The 21,557-nt window shown below is 57.8% G+C and overlaps 2 protein-coding genes across 3 annotated transcripts; one reads left to right on the plus strand and one right to left on the minus strand.

Moving 5' to 3' along the window:
- The first annotated feature begins 14 nt into the window (after nt 1-14).
- On the plus strand, nt 15-4,010 carry SMIM1 (small integral membrane protein 1 (Vel blood group)). 2 transcript variants are annotated; one of them, XM_017542693.2, is made up of 4 exons: nt 15-88; nt 348-459; nt 2,613-2,788; nt 3,082-4,010. In XM_017542693.2, exons 3-4 carry the CDS (start codon nt 2,679-2,681, stop codon nt 3,206-3,208), a joined length of 237 nt encoding a protein of 78 aa, XP_017398182.1. In that variant the 5' UTR covers nt 15-88; nt 348-459; nt 2,613-2,678; the 3' UTR covers nt 3,209-4,010. The 2 variants fall into 2 exon arrangements, with proteins under 2 accessions (XP_017398182.1, XP_037599466.1); XM_037743538.1 differs by lacking the exons at nt 15-88; nt 348-459 and adding an exon at nt 1,788-2,078.
- A 1,730-nt stretch (nt 4,011-5,740) lies between these two features.
- LRRC47 (leucine rich repeat containing 47) lies at nt 5,741-21,021 on the minus strand. Its single transcript, XM_017542692.2, has 7 exons — nt 20,367-21,021; nt 12,054-12,515; nt 10,293-10,409; nt 9,514-9,629; nt 8,750-8,852; nt 8,026-8,115; nt 5,741-7,858 (listed from the first exon to the last, which is right to left on the minus strand). Exons 1-7 carry the CDS (start codon nt 20,979-20,981, stop codon nt 7,610-7,612), a joined length of 1,752 nt encoding a protein of 583 aa, XP_017398181.1. The 5' UTR covers nt 20,982-21,021; the 3' UTR covers nt 5,741-7,609.
- Between the last annotated feature and the right edge of the window lie 536 nt (nt 21,022-21,557).

Below are 21,557 nucleotides of genomic sequence, written 5' to 3' on the forward strand. Positions count from 1 at the left end.
CTCCAGCCCTTCCCCGCGTGGCCCCGCCCCAGCCCTTGCCCCTTGCCCAGTCCCGACCCCTGCGGAGCCGGGATACACGGAGACTCAGGTGAGGCGCGCGGGGTCCGAGCTGCAGCTTCCCGGTGCGGCCGCAGTGGGGAGCTGGGCCTGGGCGCGGCTGAGAATTGGCGGGGGCTGTTGGCGTGCCCTGGACTGACCCCCCACCCCGGCCCAACCCGCAGAGCGGGGCCAGACCCGGAACTGCATGCCTGGCTCTTCGTGGCCGTTGGGGACCCCCGACCCCGGCTACTTTCCCTTCCCGGCCCCTAGCAAGGCCGCTCCTCCGGTTACCTTTCTTATTTTTTTAGGCTCGAGGCATCTGCTGCACCTCAGCCCACGACCTGCCTCGCTGGAAGGTGCGGGCAGCTGGCCAGGCCCTGACCACTCCCTGAGGCCCCAGTCCTCAGGCAAGGTTCTCGGGTAAGTGTGGGGTCCTGAGGCGCTGTGGGGTGAAGAGGTGTGTGCGGGGACCGCTGTGTGCCTAGGACCTTCCTGCACTCACAAACCCCTGGGAGGTTTATGAGTGCAGGAAGGACCTGATGGGTTCCTGCCGCCACATCTGTGACTGTCAGGGAAGTGTGAACAGATGCTTACTGAGTGAGTGAGGGAGGCCAGCCTCTAGGGCCGCCCCTGGTGGCTTTGCCCACCCGGGTGACTTGGAAATGCACATTCTATGTCAGTCAGCAAGACAGGAACCCACGATCCCAGGCCTGAACACGCTGGGCTTGACGCCTCCCACCGAGAGGCCGGTGGTGGGCTGCTGCTGTGGACTTGGAGACTCAGCACTCCCAGGACTAATGCAGCCTGGATGTTGGGTTGCAAGGCTGCTGCTGCAGCTCCAGCCATCACATCCAGGCTGCACTTCTTTCACAGAAGCAAAGGCTCTCACATCCCTTGCTGCACCCTGGCTTTTGGCCCACAGCTGGGTGACTTGGGAACACAGGGGTGGTCATATTAAGCTTGTCTTACGCCGGTCGTGGCTGTCACCTGGGTCTGGTACATTGCTGCTGGGACTAGACTGGGATTCTGCTCACCAGGCCAGAGGGTGTGAACCTTGGGCAGGGAGCTGACGGCTCCACAGGCTCCGGGAGAGCAAACTAACTCCAGTAGATTCAGTAGCCAGGGCTCCCACCGAAGGCACACTTTATGGCTTTGACACGGCTCCCTCTGCCTCGATGGGCTTTGTGGAAGGGCAGACAAGGAAATGCCGGGAGTCTCAGAAATGCCCGGGGCTTGAGTTTCTGTGCTGGTTTCTTGCAGGGGAGTGGCTGCTGTGCCTTTAGGCCTCTGTGCCAATGACCTGGGAGGAGGGTCAGCCTTCCCTGATGGCAGGGGCCCAGCATAGCCTCAGCCCCTAGAAGTGAGGGGCCTGCCGCTGCCTGCCTGAGGACCCCACTCCTGGGGGCCAGATGCCCAGAGGGGACACTGGGGGCCCAACAGACCAGAGAGCTAACCCCAAATCCCACAGCCTGGGTGGGTTCTCAACTTCTGGTGCCCCCTCCACCCCTGCGCCCCCTTAGGTAAACAGGAGGTCCTAACAGAGGCCAGAGGGTGAAGGAGGTGCTCAGAGCTGGGGCTGGCACAGGCCTGCCGGGCAGCTGCACTGGTGCTCAGAGTTCCTGCTCAGTCCCCGCGGTCTCCTTGCCTCTCTGGACACCTGGGCTGCCAGGCACCGAGCTGAGTGCCGAGATGCAAACATGAGTCCCTGGCCTGCAGGAGCTGGAGCCCAGCAGGGAGCTGGTGCTGGGGCTGGGCCCCTCCCACTCTGGGCAGCCGCCGAGACCCATGACCATCCTCTCTGTAGGGCCTCCCCAAGGCCTTGAACCCACCCCAGGCCCGTGCATCCCCCAAACCCCGGCCCTCCCAGAGGTGTGGGTGCTGGAGGAGCTGCAACCCACACAGGCCAAGGACACAGCTGCTGCCACTGTCTGGGGTGAGCCACGTATCCTTCCCAGACAGGGGCCAGACTAGCTGTACCAGCCGCCGCCTCCGGCCTGCCGCCTGCCCCACCCCCACGCCCCTGGCCAGGCTTTCCAGAGGTCAGCAGGGGCCTTATCAGGCAGGGTTACGGAGGGGAACAATTATCAGGGGCTACAGCCTGGGCTGGGCCACAGTGTCCTCGTCTCTTGAGGGCGGCAGGCTGTGCAGCCTCCCTGATAAAAGCACCCGGGAAGAGAGGCCCCTGGAGCTCACTGGAAGGAAACTCTGGCCTCCCACATTCCTGAGGTCAGAGCTTGGCCGCCTTTCGGCCTCCCTGGGTTGGAATTCCTGTTTGGTCCCATCCTCCCGGCATGACCCCGGGCAAGTGACTCAACCACTCTGCATCTAAGTCACCTGTTAAGTCAGGTGACAGAGCCAGTAAGGGAGCCAGCCCCCGACCCTTAGTGCCCCCCCCGCCCCCGTCTAACCCCAGACAGCTCCTCCCCCAGCAGCAGCCCCCCCCACCTAACCCCAGGCAGCCCCTCCCCCAGCTGCAGCTCCCCCAAGCCCCATCCCCTAGTGGCAGCCCCCCTCCACCAGCAGCAGCCCCAGAGCAGGTCTTGGCTGCACCCTCCATCGGCTGTGCTTTACAGTGAACTCACAGCCTGCCTCAGTCTCCCCACCGTGAAGGCCCCGCCCCTCTGCTGCAACCTGGCAGCATGCAGCCGCAGGAGAGCCACGTCCACTACAGCAGGTGGGAGGACGGCAGCCGGGATGGAGTCAGCCTGGGGGCCGTGTCCAGCACAGAAGAGGCCTCATGCTGCCGCAGGTGAGGGGCCTGAGGGTAGCCTGCCGCCCCAGCAGGTCGGTCCCTCCTTCCGGAGCCACCTGCCCTAACCCCTGCCGCCAGCCCCGTCACCCTCCAACCTGTCCCAGCTGGGAGCCCAGCAGCTCAGCAGACCACAGCCCTGGGGCTTCCCTCTGGTTGGCTGTGGGTGGGGCGGGTGGCCTCCTGAGTGCCCAGACCTCTCCCCGTGACCCGGCCCAATGGCCACAGTCCACTTAGGGGGCCCCTCACGTGGCCCCGGCCTGGGGCTCAACTCCGGTTGGTTCTCACCCCAGGATCTCCCAGAAGCTGTGCTCGGGCAAGCTGGGCATCGCCATGAAGGTGCTGGGCGGTGTGGCCCTCTTCTGGATCATCTTTATCCTGGGCTACCTCACCGGCTACTACGTGCACAAGTGCAAATAAATGCTGCCCCGCAAGCAGGCTGGGGGCTGGCGGCACACGTGTGAGACCACAGGCCTGCGGACACCCCGTATACATGGACCCCGTGGCACACACAGTACACAGGGCACACGCACTGGCATCCAGACCCATGAAGACACCAGGTGCGCAGCTGTCACAGGCCTCACACGAGGGCACACACACACCTGGCACACGGTCCTTCAAAGAATCTACAAACAGCTGGGCACACGCAGCTGGGAGACCTGGGCCCAGCCTCAGCAGGAGCTGCGGGACATACCCAGGCCACAACCTGCAGCCCAGAGCCCCCAGCCACAGCCTCCCCTGGCCCAGGGCCCAGCCCCTTCCTTGTCAAGGTCAGGATGAAGGGTTTCTTTGATAGGCAAACTGCCCACCTCTCTGGCAGTCCCCCGGGGAGGACCCTCCCACTGCTTCCCTCCGAGGGGGCCCTGTGCAGAGCTGTGTGCCCTGGGCAGGCCCCCAGCTTTTCTAGGCCTGACTCCTGGTTTTGTAAGGCTGGCTCCAAGAAGGGCTGTGTGTCCCCTGCCCTTCCCTAGGGGACTAAGACCCAGCCCCAGGTTTCCTATGCAGAGCAGGAAGCAGGCCCTGGCCCCTGTCCCAGATGCACCATATCTTCCTTAGTAAAGTGGGCACAGTTCTTCCTCTTGGGGCCGGCGGTTGCCAGGGAGAACCCAGGTCTACCCTCCCTCCCCAGGGACGGGCCTGACTGCTCCAAGTGCTCCTTGTGGGTCAAGAGCCTGTGCACGGGGCAGTAAGTGTCTTAAATAAACGGTGGGTGCCAGCCTTTGCCATAGTTGCCTGGGCAGGCGTGACATCCAGAAAGGCTTTGGGAAGGGCTTGTCCTCCCCTCGGCAGGCCGCTCCCATGTGGCTCTGGGAATGCACTCCTCCCAACAGAGCCTTCTGACAAGGACACTGGGCAGGCCTGGGGGCCACGATGTGGCTGGACCTCAGCTGTGCCCCAAGGATTTCAGTCCCATTCTCCACCCTGTCCTGGCCTCCGGACCTAGCCCTCGCCTACCACAAAAGACCCCAAAGACCCTTGCCAGAAACCTCCCCTTAGGAAAGGAGTCCTCACCCCAGGGCTGGGGGTGGGAAACACAGGCAGCCACTGTCCTCACAAGTACAGAGAAGGGAGGCCACAGGGCCAGATGAGGTTATCAGAAGGGTGAGGCTGTGCCTGCCCCAGGCCAGGACCCACCAAATGCATCAAGTCAGGTAAATGGGAGGGGCTGGGCCAGTCTTGGTGGGAGGCAGACTCCACAGCATCCATCTTTGGGGTGAGCAGGTCCCCTCGAGGTCTGCAGGTGGAGCTGCATGGCAGACTGTACACTGCCCCAAGGCGCCTGGCTCCAGACCCGAGAGAAGCCCAAGGGCCTGTCCTGGGTTGGGGTCTGAAGCAATGCTGCTTTTCTGGGAGACTGCTGAGGGGTGGGGTGCTGCCTGCCCCAGCCACGACAGCCTGCATCTCAGCAGGAGTCTCCAAAAAAGAGATCCCTCCCTCTGACCGGCCTCTCCCCTCTCCCGAGAAGGCAGGGGAGCCGCCAGCTGGTGCCCTCCCTGGAGCCTGGATATGCAAGACAACACCGCCCTGGGGCTACTGTGGGGGAGTGGCAGAGGCAGTTTGGCTGCATGGGCTCCAGAAGGCAGCACTCCGATCTGGGGTCTGGGGTTGGGCCTCTCCAAGAACTGGTATAGCCCAGGAGCCAGGTGAGGGAACAGGATGGGGATGAGGGTTGCCCCAGTTTGCAGCAAAGGAGGGCAAGTGGCCCTAGTGCTTCTGCTGGTGGTCCCGCACACCAGTGATGCCCATGCACCCCACAAATGCTCTCCTCACCTGTCGGGCCGGCAGCAGATGGAACAGGCAGATCTGGCTGGCTGCGTCTGGGCCCGCCCTGGCAGGGGCCCAGCATCTTCAGCCAGGGGCTCCGCCAGCAGCCGTGCCTGCCCCAGCAGGGGAGGCTGCAGGCAAACACCCATGGGCACTCATTGGACAGGCACTCAAGTTACACACAGCCACCTCTCAGGTGTACCACTCGTCCCCTGAGTGACCATGGTGAAGACGGCAGCTCTGGCCCCAGGACCCCCAGGGTCATGGACCTGGGCTGAGCTGGGCAGTGTCCTTACAGCTTTGGAAAGTTGGGGAGAGGGTAAGACAGGACCCTGCCTCCCTGAGACTCATGAACAGGAGGATCTGCTGGGGGTGCGTCTGGGGCCTGGACCCTGCTGAGTGTGCACCTGGGAGGTCCGGGCAGCCTGAGACCTCTGGGCCACCTTGTGCTCCAGGCAGGAGACCAGCAAGGTGGGGCCGGTTCCCAGGACCCCTGATCAAGGGCACTGGCTTCCCTGTGATAGCCGCAGGTGCCTTGTGCTCCCTGCTGGCAGGATCTGGGCGGGGACAGCACGCCCTCAGCCTCCCCGTGTGGAAGCCACATTGTGCTGGAGAACTTTGTGACACTTGGATCAACACGCTCTGGCAATGTCAGTGGGCAAGGATCTGCTGGGCCAGGAGTAGAGCTGGTTTTTATTCAGTGCTTTTTATTAGCGAGTGGTGGGTGGGGTGAAGCAAACACCAAAGAGACCTCCCCTGCAAGTTAAATACATTTCCAGTACCTCACGCATCACTAGCCGCATCAGGAAAGGGCACAGCACATGGCAGCCTCGTCCACATACACCCGGTGACAGATGTGCTACAGTGTGGCCACCAAGTCCCTGGGAGCCAAGATGGCAGCTCCAGCATCTCTCCCTCCTGGGCTGGGCCACGCAGAGAAAGGACAGCCTCTGCAGAGCAGCCCAAAATCACCTCTCAGAGCCACTGTCTGGGGCCCCCAGCCCAGAGAGCCAGCAGAGTCCCGGCCTGGGGAAGCCCTGAGCCGCCTCGGACTTCCAGTAGTGCAGGTCTAACCCAACTGTGGCATCTGCCTTGACTGTCCAGAGTAGCAGGAAAGTAGGTTTTGGGGGAACACAAGGCAAGGGGCCGTCCGACATGTCCAGTTGGCACTGAGTGTGGGCCTCGTCCCCCCCAGCCTGTCTGGAACCCCCTCCCTCCCACAGTGGGCCAGACAGGAAGGCCTGGCAGTGACCCGACAAGTGGATCTGGGTCTCACGGCCACCTGGCCTGTGTCCTGCAAGCTCTGAAGAGCCACTCAGCTGTCTGCCCAGCACACAGGTCCCTGGGCCTCTGTGCTTCTGATGAAAGGGGTTGTGGGGCTCTTGCAGATCCTCCCCCAAACTGCCAGTCATTTCTACAGACACAGAAACTGAGACACTGAACAGAAAAACGGTGTCATTCAGTAAAGCTGACGAGGCCGCTTCTCACATGGCAGTCAGACTGTAAGGCAGTAGGGTCCGTGAAAGATCGCGGTGGCTGGCTGGGTCTACGTGACCTAAGCGCACTGACTCCCGGGAGCAGTGTGCACGCACATGTGCCTGGACACACATGAAGACACATGGACGTGGGGGTCTGACCTGGACATTCACAACAGAAACATTTACAAGAGAATGCACCCAGGACCCAACCATCTGGTGCGTAAACGAGGATTTCTGGCTCAAACACCTAAGCGGTCCAGTTACTGCTACTGTCTGTCCCACAAAGCAATCCAACAGCATTATTAAGAGAAGTTCTGCCAATTCTAAGGTCACATTAACACTTTTCCCATAGATTGTGATCACCGCAAGCTGGAAAACCCAGCGTCCTTGCACATCCCAAGCTGCACACTGGCACGACAGGGTTTAACAGGCGCTGCGTCACAGCCAGTGACTGTGCTGTTCGAGGCAACACACAGCGGTCAGCTTCACAAGTTTTCCAGGCTCCAGTTACAATCACGCGTCACTTAGTGACACAAGCAACGTGTGCGATCAGACTTACACCAGCCTCGATGGTGCATGTAGTTGGATTTATATGTGTTTTTCATATGGAGAGCCAAGTGTCCGGGCAGCATGACTGAACATCAGTCACTCCCCCTACGTGGTCTACAAGGCCAACGTCGAGAACCACACACCACATTTCCAAACACACTCCATGAGGACATCGTGGGCCCGTCATGGAGGTGCCCATCCCTGACCCAAATGCTGTCATGTGGCGCAGGACTGTACAGTGTCTTTTCTCTCAGAGTCACCTGCCACGTATCTACGTGATTCAGAACATTCCCAACAGTCAATTCTGACATTTGAATAATTCCGTAAAAAACTGTAAAATCAGGTCGGTCTTGTAACAACAATGTAGCATCACTTTACGACAGAATCATCTGGGAAAACAGTACAACGAATACATACATCTTTAAAAATGCTGAGGTGAAAATATAACGGATAATTCAGCATTGCCACATAGAAACCTCCATAAAACAGCCCGAATGAACGCGGACAGCCTGGACAGGGGGCCCTGGCGTCAGCGCACGACAGTCACGTGGGGAGGGGCGGTGGCCAGGTCGGCCTTGGACGGGTACACCACCTTCAGGCTCCCCTCCAGGTCCAGCACGCGGACCTGCTCCACCACCAGCGGGGAGGGCCCGTCCTTCGCGGCACTGGGACTCATGCTGGGATCTGAAAGTTGTCCAGCGGCTACATCAGCTTCGGTGTCTGAGAGTGATCCTTCCTCTTTATTTTCGAAAGTGTACTTGTTCATTTCTGCCATTTTCTGCAAATGAAAAGTGCCTTTTTAACCTGAGGATGAGAGGTGACCCAGGGAAGACGCGCTGCCGTCAGCCAATGCAGTAAGCAAGAAAGGCAGCCAGGATGGGCAGGCAACGAGCAGTGCGCCGCCCCGCCAGAAAGCGCTTCTCAGCGGGGCCTGCACGCACTCACCAGGACGAGGGCATCCATGACATCCCTGCAGATCTGCAGGCTGCCGGCACTTGTTACTTCCAAAAACAAATCAGAAGTCGTTTTCTTCACCTTAAAAGAAAGGATTTCAGAAAAGAACCCTTATCAAATGTAGACATCAGCAACTCAACATTTGTTCTCAAGAAAAGTCTACAAAACTGTGTGGCCAGGCACAGTGGCTCACACCTGTAAACCCGGCACTTTGTGAGGTTGATGGGGGAGGGTCGCCTGAGCTCGGGAGTTCAAGACCAGCCTGGGTAACAGTGAGATCCCGTCTCTACAAAAATAATACAAAATTTAGCCGGCTGTGGCAGCACGCGCCTGTGGTCCCTACTCAGGAGGCAGATGTGGGAGAACTGCTTGAGCCCAACAGTTTGAGGCTGCAGTGAGCTATGATCTCGCCACTGCATGCCGATTTCGGCAACAAAGCAAGACTTGTCTGGATCAATCAATCAAGCAGATGTTTCCAGACACACCGCCCGCGCCTTTCCTACAGAGATGAGGACCGCAGTTTGCAGCATCCCACCCACCACGCAGCGCCCAGCGTGAACAGTGAGCTGCAGCTCTGAGAAGCCAGGGCCCTTCGTCCCCTCTGGGCTGTGTTTTCTTCTGCACCAATGAGACTTGATGATGGAGCAGGCACTTGTGTTGATGCTGCAGGGCATAGCCCACAAGACACACCATGCTCATATCCACGCCAGCCTACCTTTGTCTTCTCACTGTTGGTTATTGGTGGAAAGGAAATCACATCACCGTCTGCATCCACAAGACACGGATAATTTTCATTTCCATCCAGCAAGTGAAGATATCTGTGTGGAAAGAAAGACAAATGACAGGCCTAACTATAAAAGACACACTTTGCAGGGTGTGGTGGCATGTGCCTGGGGGCCCAGCCACTCAGCAGGCTGACAGGAGGGTTGCAGGGGCCGAGGGGTTGGCTGTGTGCGGAACCAATGGAGTGCCTACAGCGAGCCTGTCATCACTATGAGGAGCTCCTGGGGGCAGAGGACCACCAGGCTGCCCCAGAAGAAGTGAGCCAGCCAAGGCCAGAAACACAGCAGGACAGAAAGCTCCAGTGCTCATCAGCAGTGGGACTGCGCCTACGATTAGCCACCTCGCTCCAGCCTGGGGGCTGGGCTGGCATTTACGCCCCTTTCCTGACGGCTGCTTTATATGCTGTCCTGTCCCATGCGAGCGCCACCCGCCTCCTGTGGAATGGCCAATCCCTCAGCTCCTAACACCTTCCCCTCCGTCCGCAGATGCCTCCACTTCCCCTCACATTGGGGCCATCTAGATGAGAATGCTTTAACGACGTTTCCTTTGGAAAGAGATTTTCTTTTTTTCTTTTTACCCCGTAAGAAGCTTCAGGTTCTGGGAGCATTGGGTGGTTCCTGAGGAGCACAGACTAACCAGCGGAGGCCACACGCTGTGATGCCCGGCCGGCCCCACCTCCCGCAGCACGCTGCCCACCTGTGCAGGCCTGACACCGTCTGCCGCTTCTTCTGCTTCCGCTGCTCCTCGGCCTCCAGCTGCAGCTGCCGCACCAGGTCCTTGGCCTTTGCTTCTTTCCGCCCCAAGGGGACGATCTATCAGGCAGAAACCAACAAACTCCACTAGGGTGTGGAGAGTTCAGCCAAAGAACTCGTTCATCCTGTCGATTATGGCCCTAAGCCTCCACAAGCCCTCCTGACTCCTGCCCTTCATCTCTACAACAGGCAGGGAGCTACAGGCGGTCTCCATCTGCCGCGTCCCAGGGAGACCTGACGCCCAAACCCACCGATCCTGCCGAGGCGGGCCTTAGCCTTAACCCCAGCTCATGCACGGCTGTGTCTGCAGAGGTCTGCCATCCTCAGAAGGCCAACAGAGGAGAGAAAGGCTGAGCGGCCGGGACCTCGTGCACTGCACAAAATAGCCCAGGGACGGCACGACGACACAGCAACTCCCACTACTGCCAACCCCGCGCAGAGGGTTTTACAATCAGAATAGAGACCAACATTTCTGATGAAAGGCTAGTGAGCAAGTGAAGGAAATTACTTTCCCACAACCGCTCCTCTGCCGAGTCCTCTCACAGCTGGGCACCACCTCGAGAGTCACCGCAAACACAGCCGTTTCATGATTTCTGTCTGCAAGGGCAGGCCGTGTTTGTGGTTCTACACTAAAGAAGCTGCTCGGGCTCCAGCACCATCACAGCGCCTTTCAAGGACACCAAGGAGGCCCTGGAGCAGGCCTGGCAAAGGGGGCGGCGGCACCTTGAGGTCCTGCGGGGGCCGGGCGCAGTACAGCAGGGGCCCTCGGACGGCTCGGAGCTCGTGGGTGGCAACGGTGGCGGCCGTCCTCTTCTCACAGAGATCTTCATGGAGCTTGGTCTGTAACACAGGAGCAGCGGTGAGTGAGGCCCCCCGCACCCCAAAGCCCAGCAAGGTATCCACGCTTCACCCCAAGCCGGGCAGGCTGGGCACCGGGAAACCCTCCCAGTCCTCGGTCTTCACAAGCCCACCACGCCTCTTTCCGAGACGGGGCTCCCCTCCGACTCTTCTCCGCCCAGCCACCCAGGCACCCACTCTCTGGAATCACCATCGGGAAAACTATCTTAACCTGTCAAACAGCAGACCTTCTTCCTTCTCTTATTCTAGACACCATATTGGAGATTTCAAAGAACCCATTTTGAACTAAAATGTAAATAAAAGCCGAGCTTCAGGTTCTAAAGCCCTGGCTGAGGTGCCTGTTCGCTTCCTTCCTCAACTGCGGGCAGAAAGACCCCCACAACAGTCACTCTCGGGCTGCCACATGCTGTCTCTGCCTCTACGGGGTGCGTGGGACTTTCCCCGAGGCACAGGTGTGGTTTTTATTTTAAAAGTTGGTCCGATATCACAGAAAAACAACAAACTGGGAAGTTAGTTTTGCCAAAACCTAAAAATTCACAGAAGAATGTGCTGGCAAGAGTTGACAACTTTAATACTATCTTACATGCAACAAAATGTATGACTCACTTTAGAAGTCAGAAAGCTCACTAAAATATCAGAACATCAAGGAACCCTGATTTTCTTTTTCTTTTTCTTTGAGATGGAATCTTGCTCTTGTCACCCAGGCTGGAGTGCAGTGGCACAATCTCAACTCACTGCAACCTCCGCCTCCCAGGTTCAAGCAATTCTCCTGCCTCGGTCTCCCCAGTAGTTGGGATTACAGGCACCTGCCACCATGCCTGCTAATTTTTGTATTTTTAGTAGAAATGGGTTTCAACATGTTGGCCAGCCTGGTCTTGAACTCCTGACCTCAGGCGATCCACCCGCCTCAGCCTCCCAAAGTGCTGGGATTACAGGCATGAGCCATCGTGCCTGGATGGAACCCTAATTTTTAACTGCAATGAAGCTATCCAAAAATTAGGACAGGCCAGGCAAGGTTGTTCACACCCGTAATCTCAGCACTTTGGGAAGCTGAGGCAGGTGGATCACTTGGTCAGGAGTTCAAGACCAACCTAGCCAACGTGGTGAAACCCTATTAAAAATACAAAAAAAATTAACCAGATGTGATGGCAGACACCTGTAATCCCAGCTACTCGGGAGGCTGAGGCAGGAGAATCGCTGAACCCGGAGGGCGGAGGCTGTAGTGAGCTTAGATTGCGCCGATACACTCCATCCAGCCTGGGAGACAGTGCGACTCCTTAAAAAAAAAATTAGGATAAACCATTAACGCTCCACGTGGAGGAGTGAGGGCTAGGGCCAGTGGGCAGGCCCAACCAGGCCAGGCCGCAGGCATCTGTGAAGAGGCCATCTCCATGCTGGGGACACCACCTCCCAGAGGGCACTGAGGCCTCACCCCTTCCTCAGCAACACCTGGGCCAGAACCTGCTCAATTCCCACTTAGGAGCTGAGGAAACCGAAGCACACAGACACCTGGCTAGGCCCCATACTCCGCTGCTGCTCCTTTGGACACGCTTGCTCCAGGATGTGTCCCAGCTTGCGGTGTCCCACACCCCTGTCCCCGTCACCTGAGGACCCCACGGCACCCACCTGCATGGTGAGGAAGCGCTTGAGCGCATTCCCCGGCTGCAGGTCCATGCCTCGCACCACGGCACCCACAATGTAGGGCCGCACGTCCCGGACCTCGGGGCTCACTCTGACTGTCAGAGGCGTGGGGTTCTCGGAGACGTGCAGGACCCTGAGCAGCAGCCGGCCGGCGTCTCCCACGTCCTGGTCCTCCCCGTCGCCGCCCTCCCGCCTCTGCTTCCTCTCCCTCCTCTTCCTCCGGCTCTCCTCCTTCTCCGAGCCCTCGGTGCGGCCCTTGCCCTTTCCGCCACCACGGCCTCCGACGCGCAGGTACTCCAGGATGGACCTGGTCTGGCAGCCGCTGACCATCTTCTCCAGGCGCTTGTCCCTCAGCTTGTTCCCACGGAAATTGATCTCCTTGAGCTTGGGGCAGTCCGCGAGCTCTGCAGGGATCTCGCTCAGTTGGTTGTTGGAGAGGTCCAACGTCTGCAAAGAGAAACAAGGATGCATCAGAGCCCAAGGTCACTGCGCCAGAGGCAGGGACAGCACTCCTCACTCACAAGGGCCACCACGAGCCTATCTGTGGGGGCGCATGCCAGGGGAGCCACAGTTATTCTGAGTTGCTTCCCCAGCTCTGCACCCCCGCCTCAAAGGCATCAGCCAAGGAGCCTCTCTGAAGGAAAGGCATCAGCCATGTTAACAGTGATCTCTGCAAAAGCTTCTGATTCAAACATGTCACCCTCTTTTGGTGACAACTACAGCAGATCAATCACCAGGTTAGAGACAGAAAAGTGACAAGGGACGTCTGGCTGTGAAATGTGAACTCATGCCAGGAACTCGCCAGGACTGCTCAGGTGAGAAGCAGGTTCCCCAAAGTGGTGTTTTTTAAAAAATTAAATGAGCTAAAAAAAAAAAAATACAGCAAAATCTCTAAAAGCATTTTTCTTCCTCATACCGAAGCACAAAGTTGCCAGCAATAGCACACACGGCACTCTCACGGTTCATGCCGCGGGAAGGAAAGGGTAAAGCCGACTTTAATGGCAATGGGTTCTCAGCCTTCATCTGACTCAGGACAGTGCACTGGGGCCACCACTGTGTGCCACAGATACCCAGGAAGCCCCTTTCCGGTGGAAGGCCCACCGGAAGGCACTTTTTGTGAACATAGCTAATTAGACTTTGGCAAAATGTGCAGCTGACCTCACTGAAAGGATGAAAGGGGCACAGTGGCACCTGACACACTCTTAGGATGTCTTTCCCAGGGTCTGGGCAGGGCAGGAAATGAGCATGCGAGGGCAGCCACTTCCCCGATGTGAGGTTGCTGCTGCGGGTTCAGGCAAAAGGGGCCCAGCCGCCTCAGCTCTCCTCCTTCCTGGCTGGGCAGCCTTGCCAGGTGGTGGGGCAGGCACTGGGAGCAAGCCTATCTGTTCCAGGCTCCTCGAGGGCTAGAGGACCCTGCTCAGGATGTGAAACCTGACCCTCAGGGGTCTCCGGCAGCCTGAGTGCCAGCTCTGCCCCAGAGAGGGGGCAACAGCACACGGGCCCCCTGGAAGCCAGCAGTCTCCCTTGGTCGGTGTGGCCAGTGAGTCCTAGCCACACTGAGTGTGGAGGAGACAGGTGGGGCAGGACTTGACTGACCCTGAACAGAGACGGGAGGGGCTGATTACTCAGAGGACATCTTCTGCTTCGCCTGGCATGGAGGGCAGGGGTGATGGAGTTTCTCAAGCCCCAGGTTGTGAAGGAAATGAAAAAGGAACCTGCTGGAATCCGCCGGCTCAAGCAATCAAGGTGCTCAGAGGCAGGAAGGCAGGAATGGCTCAGAAATGGGGGGTTGCTCAGAGGCGGGAAGGGCGGCGTGGCTCGGACACAGGAGGGTGCACAGGAGGATGAGTTCCCACAAGGAGAGCAGAGACCCAGGGAAGAAGCGGACAACGTAACAGTAAAGCAGGAACAGCGTGTGTAAAGGGATCGCGCGCCCTCTAGGAGAAGCGGCAGTCTAAGCAGCAGTGGCACCTGCTGGGGAAGCACATGAGGCTGGGACTGAGACCAACCCCAGCTGCTGAGCACACCTGAGCCTCGGCTCCATCGGCTCCAACACAACTGCCACCATGGTGTGCTTCTCCAGGCAAGACAGGATGGGCAATGCCGGGCTGGGCTGGGGTGGACTGGTTGGATTGGTGGCTCCAGCCCAGACCTCCCTTCTGGTCCACATGGGACAGGAGCCAATTCCCCCCCCGGAATCCAGGTGGCCTCGCCAAGTACCAGGAGCGGTATCACCAATGCTGTCGCCAGCCTGTGGCACCAGGAACAGCACGGCCATGAGCCCAGGCTTCTAGGGCTCCTGGCCCCCCCCCCACCATCAGAGCCCTGGCTCCAGCATCAGAACCAGCGTGGGCCACCAGCTCAGGGTGCAGCCTGCCTGGCAGAGACCAGGGAAGCTCTCGAGTTGAAAGGTCAGGGGTGCGGGCGTCTGCGGCTCTGCTCTGTGGGTTTCTGCGCCACCCTGACGGGATCTGGTCAAAAAGCTTGAGGGTCCCCCTGAAGTGACACCTCCTTACTGCCTGCAAACACACAGAGCAGCGCCTGCCTCCGCTGACAAAGAGCAAGCTCCTTAAGACCCAGGAGGAGCAGCAGAGGAGGCAGGCGGGGAGCAGCGACAGCCAGGTTCCGCCGCAGCCTGCCGGAGTCCCCTGTGGGTAACCCCCTATATAGGTACCGAGGAAGGGGAGCCAAGCAGAATCCTGGCACAATTAGTGAAGAATATCTCAGTTTATAGTGTTACTACTTAGTTATTTCCCTACATACAGTCCTCTCTATATAATCTTATGTTAGTTCGTAAAATGAGTGCCTAAAGAATATCTTACCACTCAGTTATTTCCATATGGAAATAACTGAGTGGTAAGATATTCTTTAGGCATGATTTAAGGGAAAACAGTTATACCAGGACAAGAACCCATGGCCCAGGCAGTAGCGTTCAGTATTGTAAAGATACCCGCTGTATGGCAGGCTTGGGGCAAGAGCCACTCCTCCTGATAAAGGAGTTGTAGGACCTTGCTCCAGATCTTGTGGAAGGTGACCTCGGACCGGCAATCCACTTTGGTGACTGTGAACTTTATCAGCTCTTGCTACTGTGCTGCTTGAAAAGCATCTTCCCATAGAACCAATTGGAAGCTGCCAGAAGGTGGCGGTAACCTTGACAGCTCTGTCACTGCTGTGTGACTTAAAGCAAATTTGCCCATAGATAGAAGCATCGCACATTGCACCCTCTTCACCGCGCACGGCCCACCTCCATGCCTCGGTGACCTAACGGGGGTGGACCCCTTATTGCACACGGCCCTTGCCTCGATGACCTAATGGGAATGGGCCCCTTGCTGTGCACTGTCCACCTCCTGGCCTAGGTGATCTAATGGGGGTGTATCCCATGTTTTATTGCTCACGACCCTATCACTGTCCTTAAAGATGATTTCACTCACTGCCCTGCCCCCTAACCTATACACAATAAATACTCACGCTTCTGGACATTTGGGGCCTCGCCTGACTCCGCTTATAGGTGGCGTGGCCCCCCGAGCCCAGCTGCATTTTCCTTGTACTTCTGTGTCCTGTCTCTTTATTTCTCAGATCCTGTGTCTCAGCACAGCATAAGGCTCACCCCACGACCCTGTGGGCCCTCAGCCCTACATCCCCGAAAGGATGACGGCGGGCACTGGGAGAAGGGTCTTCCTTCCAGGAAAAGACCACCAGAGAAAGGGCATCTGAGCAGCTGAGGACCTGCCTGGAGGCGCTGTAGGGAGTAGGGCAACAGGAAGGGAAGGTGGGGAAGGAGAGCGAGAAGCAGGGCAAGAGAGTCACCATCTGGGGTGAGGTGCAAAGCCGCAGATGTGGAGGAGTCCTTGTCAGGAAAGTGAGGCCTCACTGACAAGGTCACACGCTGGACCCTCCGCCCAGCACTGGGCACCCAGTGGCAGCCTCAGCAGGAAATGAAGCCAGAGGTTTCACACACAAAGGGTGGGATGAGGGTAACGTCAGTTTTCAATTGTGCGACGGAGCAAGCGGGCAGGATGAGACGCACACTGGCTTCGGGGAGGACGGGTGACATGGGGTGGCTGGGAGATGAACTGCCGTCACCTGTCCCCCAGAGCTGATACTCTTCTGCAGGAACACAACCCCATGGTAGCCAAGCTGATGGCAGCAATGTAAGGCCTGTGTGACTCTGGCCTGACGCACTGGCTGCCTTCCAGGCCCATGGCTTTTGCAGGGGACCTGTGACTGGGGACGGACCCTTCCTATCTTCATGGCGGGGAGGGGCTGACATCAACCAACCCAACAAGGAGTGCCAGCCCCAGGGAGCCCCACTCCCCGCGGCAGCCACTGAGACACTCAGAAGCTGGGGAGAGCGCTTGGCTTCAGGAGGGCTCACGTTGAGGCTGAACTCCCCTGTGCAGCTTGACCTCTGGAGGGGAGTGGCCCAGGGCCTGAAAGGACGTCTTTACCAAGGCACTGTCCTGCCCACTTCAGCTGTTCAGGTAGCATCTGTCCCATCCATCCCTCCGCCATTCCCACATGGATAGCACCACAGGCCTGAGTGATGGCCACTGACGATGCAGGCAGGAGAGGGGTGACACGCCCCCATCCTCGGCTCAACACAGCGCCGGCAACTGAACCCCACAGACCACGGCAGCGGGATGCGGCCAGGGAGGCCCAGCCGGTGCTCTTGGGTCTCAGCCAGCCTCGTGGCTCTGAAGCCAGGACGCTGGGGAAGCCAGGCTGCCACGTAGGCAGAGCTCCTGGCGAGGCCAAAGGACAGCAGAGGCCTCATCCCCAGTGGCTGGGAGGAAAGCGGATCAGGGCCTTTGCACTGCAGGTCCAGCAGGCGCTCCCTGGGGAAAGGGTGTGGGGATGGGCACTAGGAATCAGGTCCAGCTGCTTCCATCTGCAGTCTCGCCCCTCTGTGGGAAAGGACGGCAGAAGTGTCTGTGCTGTTATTCCAGGGGCCGGGGCCCCTGAAGAGCCAGTCCTCTCAGTGAGCCAGAGCTGGGCTGGCACTGAGTTAACCATGGAGCGCAGGAAAGAGGCAGGAGGCAAGTGCGGGTGGAAGCCTCAAGAAGGGCTGGCAGCTGCGGCCTTTGTGCCGAGGAGCCCTGAGCCCTGCGGAAGAAGGGGAGGGAGAGGTCCCGAGATGACATTTAGAGAAGCCACCCACCCCTGGCAGCCCAGCCCTGAGCCCATGCCAGCTGAGCACAGCCACACGAGCGACCAACAGCAAGAGCTGCACTGTCTACTGTCCCGCAGAGCCAGCCCAGAGGGCAGGGCCGCTGCTGCTTTAAGCCTCGTGGTTTTGGAGTCAAGCAGTCACGATGACCAGCACCTCCTACCCATCTCTCTCCCTCTTCCTGTACTGCGTTACCCTCCTGTCTTCTTACCAAGGAGCAGGGCCTTCAAAGAGGCAGAGCTGCAGCCCATGCTTCTGTTTCTTTCTTCTTTCCTTCCCCCCACACCCCCCCCTCCTTTCTTTGTCGCCCAGGTTGGAATGCAGTGGTGTGATCGTAGCTCACTGCAGCCTCAACCTCCCGGGTTCAAGCAACTGCCCCACCTCAGCCTCCTGAGTAGCTGGGACTACAGGTGCACACCACCACAACCAGCTAATTTTTGTATTTTTTGTAGACACAGGTTTTCATCATGTTGTCCAGGCTGGTCTCAAACTCCTAGGCTCAAGTGACCCGCCCACCTTAGCCTCCTGAAGGGCTGGGATGCCAGGCATGAGCCACTGCGCCCAGCCTGCCTTCTGTTTCTGAGCTCCGTTTTCTTGTTTTCTACACTGCCCTGTCTCCCCACAGCACTAGGACGGACATCAAATGCATTTGCCTTTGTGTGCAAAACACCAGTGTGTGTAGCTACATTGCTGGGCAGAGTTCTGGTAGCCATTCCTCAGAAAGACCCCCAAAAAGACATCTGAGTCCAACAAGGGATTCCAATAGCGCTTGCATGACCCTCCTGATAGCCACTGGAAGCCTCAAACTGATGAACAGAACGGCCCAGGGGAAAGGGAAGCTGGCCACCTCTTTTGGCATTTAGAAAACAAGACAGTCGCTGACTTGAATGACATCGTTTTGTGCACCATAAAGAGAACTTCTTTATTGGGCAGGTGCTACAGAGAGTTGTATGCAACACATCTTAAAAACGTGAATACTGGAAAGACTTCTATGAATTTGAAGAGAAATACTGAAACTGACTGGACACTTACATGATGCAAGGCATGATGTGAAGATACACATCTAGGACATCAACATTCAGGAAAACCAAAAGTATCTGTCAGGTGGGAAGGTGGGAGGAGACGGCGTTATACCAAACATCACACCTTATCCTAGAGGGATGCTACCGCCCCAAGGACCAAGGAGAGTGCCAATGAAACCATCTTTGCAAAAACTAACAGTGAGAAATTTACAGTAGTGAGAGATCTGATGTAACCAATCTCCATCTTTAGCCTTGAAACTACTTTTTTTTTGAGACGGAATTTTGCTCTTATTGCCCAGGCTAGAGTGCAATGGCACAATCTCAGCTCACCACAACCTCCACCTCCCGAGTTCGAGCGATTCTCCTGCCTCAGTCTCCAGACGACGTCCGGCTAATTTTGTATTTTTAGTTGAGACAGGGTTTCTCCATGTTGGTCAGGATAGTCTCAAACTCCCAACCTCAGGTGATCCGCCAGCCTCACTGCCTCAGCTTCCCAAAGTGCTGGGATTACAGGCGTGAGCCACCACACCTTGCCCTTCAAACTACCTTTAATTATTCCTGGTCTAGCTAACTTTGGAAGACATTTACAGTTTAAATAATAGCCCTTCCCTAAAACTTAACTGCCTTTGTAAAGCTAATGAGAGTCCACCAAGCCAGGACAGAGGAGCCTGAATTCTGCTAAGGCGTAGACATAAATGACAACCAACCATTATTCTGGAGGTCATAAGATATTCCTGCAGATAACATATCTCTACTGTAGAACCTAAGATTGGCCTTCTGAAATGTCTTTTCAGGTTTTGGAATGTCTGAGCAGCGGCTCTACATGAAATCAAAAAGAGCTCCTGTGGCCCCACCCAGAGGTGACTCAGTGAGCAGGAGGACCATTTCCCACACCCCATGACTGCACTCCAACCAATCAGCAGCAAGCACCCAGTGCCTAGTCACCCGCCCGTACCCCCAACTATCCTTGAGAAACCTCTGAATTTTGGGGGAAGCTGACTGAATAATAAACTCCAGTCTCCCCTTCAGCTGGCCCTACATGCGTAAAACTTTCCTGCAATCCCCACCTTGATAAATCAGCTCTATCTGGGCAGCGGCAAAAAGAACCCAGTGGTCAGAGACAGGGTTTCACTACGTTGGCCTGGCTGGTCTTGACCTCAAGTCATCCACCCACCTCAGCTTCCCAAAGTGCTGGAATTACAGGCATGAGTCACCGCACTGGGCCAGGGTTTGTCTTTATATAGATACGTTGCTTGTAAAAATGAGTTGTAATGCCTTGAGTAATTGCTACAGCAAATAGGTAAGCTGCTAAAGTGAATGTCTGCATAATTCAAAGATGAAAAATGGAGGAAGAAATGCAGGTCTGCCTTAAGGATGAAACCAAAAGAGAAGACGCAGGGAGCATCTGGCTGGATTGAGGTCGCAGTTCTGCCATATGGCTTCCCTCTTATCTTTTAGGCAACAGATTTAATAGGCCCCCGTTATAGGCCAAGCATTATCCTGGGGCCTAGGAATGCAAGACTAATTAGTAAACAGACGCTAGAATATACAGTCTGTAGAAAAACCCAAGTTCGTCGCTGCTTACTCTGGGCAGGCCCTTTGGCTTTCTGTAAAACAGGAATGACCAACCCTACCTTGGAAAGCTGCTATTGGGATGACGTGAAATATATAACATTCGAGATCACAGCATGTGGCATTATGCAAAATCCAGGGTGCCCCATTCCCCACAAGGCTCACTCGCAAGTCACCTCACAGGTATTAGATACAAAAAAAAACAGGTCTCTCTACCCTTGACCTAGGGAGAAACCACGTTTGCTAAAAATCACAAAAGAGCGTGCCACATGTAAAAGTCCAGTTAACAGAATTCGGGGGAGTTCAGAGGCCACCTAGTATGTTGGTGTGGCCAGGAGGAGGGGGAGTTGGGAGGCAGGGACTGCTTTCCAGGAGTGATGCCCCCGCAGCTGGCTCCTTTCAGCCTTGTAGGAATTCCCTGGGCCCAGCGTCTTGCGGGGCGTCACTAGGAAGGGCTCGGCCCCGAGGGGGGTTCCTTCCTTCTCCAGGGCTACTCCAAGGCCCCATCCCGCCCCGCCCGGGCAGCCCCCAGCTGACCTTGAGCGAGGCCAGGTGGGCGATGTCGGGGCTGAGTTCTCGGAGGCAGTTGTCAGCAGCCGCCAGTTCGCTGAGCAGGGGCAGCGCGCCGGGGCGAAAGAGCTCGGCGGGGAAGGAGTCCAGGCAATTCCCTGTGAGGTTGAGGCTCTGCAGGCGCGGGGCGCAACGCGCCAGGTCAGCGGGCAGCTCGCGCAGCCGGTTGCCGCTGAGGTTGAGGCTCTGCAGCTGCGGGAGGCCCGGCGGCTCGGCTGGGCCCAGGCCATGGCCCGGCGGCAGCGCCTCCAGCGCGTTGCCCGACAGGTCGAGCACGCGAAGGGCAGGCAGCGGCCCAAGCTCGGGGCTCAGGCCGGGCCCCAGCGCGTTGCGCCGGAGCACGAGGCTGTGCAGCTGAGGCAGGCCCTGGGCCAAGCCTGGCCCCGGCGCGCGCAGGCTCCCGCAGCCGCTCACTTCCAGGTAGTGCAGCAGCGGCAGAGTGAAGAGCCGCGGCGGCAGCTGCCCACCCGCCGCCCGCACTCGCTCCTCCAGCCCAGGCCCCGTCAGCAGCAGCTCCCGCCGCCGCTCCCGCTCAGCCAGCTCCAGCTCTGGCCACGACTCGGACACCGCCGCCGCCGCCATGGCGCCTCCGCTGCTGGCAGGCACCCACCCACCAGGGTGCTTCCGGGGCAGAGAGCGCAACTTCCGGTCTACGCCGGAAAAGCCCATAGAGAAGACGCCTGGCTGCTAGAGTGCCGCCGCGCGTGCCGTAGAGGAGAGGGGTCTCACCTGCGTGGAGCCGCGGAGGGGCTGGCCGGCGGCCGGCTGTCCTCGCGGGTGGGGGTGAGGGTGGGGGTTGTGAACCCAAAAGCATCTCAGACAGGACTCAAAGAAATGTAGAAAGTTTATTTTGCCAAGGCTAAGGACACGCCAGTGTCACAGCCCTAGGAGATCCTGACGACAGTGCTCAGGGAAGTTGGGGTGCAGCTTGGTTTTGTACGTTTTAGGGAGGCATGAGCTGTCAATCAACACGTGCCAAGTGTACCTTGGTTCAGTCCAGAAAGGCAGGACAGTTCCAGGAGATGGCTTACAGGTCACAGGTGGAGAAGAGACCGAAGGTTGCATTCTTCTGAGTCTCTGATCAGCCTTTCACTGAATACACCATTTATCACCTGTGAGACGCGGGTAGAGGAATAGTCGCTTATGCTTTAGTCCGGC

The sequence above is a fragment of the Cebus imitator genome, unplaced genomic scaffold (assembly GCF_001604975.1).
Source record: "Cebus imitator isolate Cc_AM_T3 unplaced genomic scaffold, Cebus_imitator-1.0 Scaffold145, whole genome shotgun sequence".
In the NCBI taxonomy this organism is placed as follows: Eukaryota; Metazoa; Chordata; class Mammalia; order Primates; family Cebidae; genus Cebus; species Cebus imitator.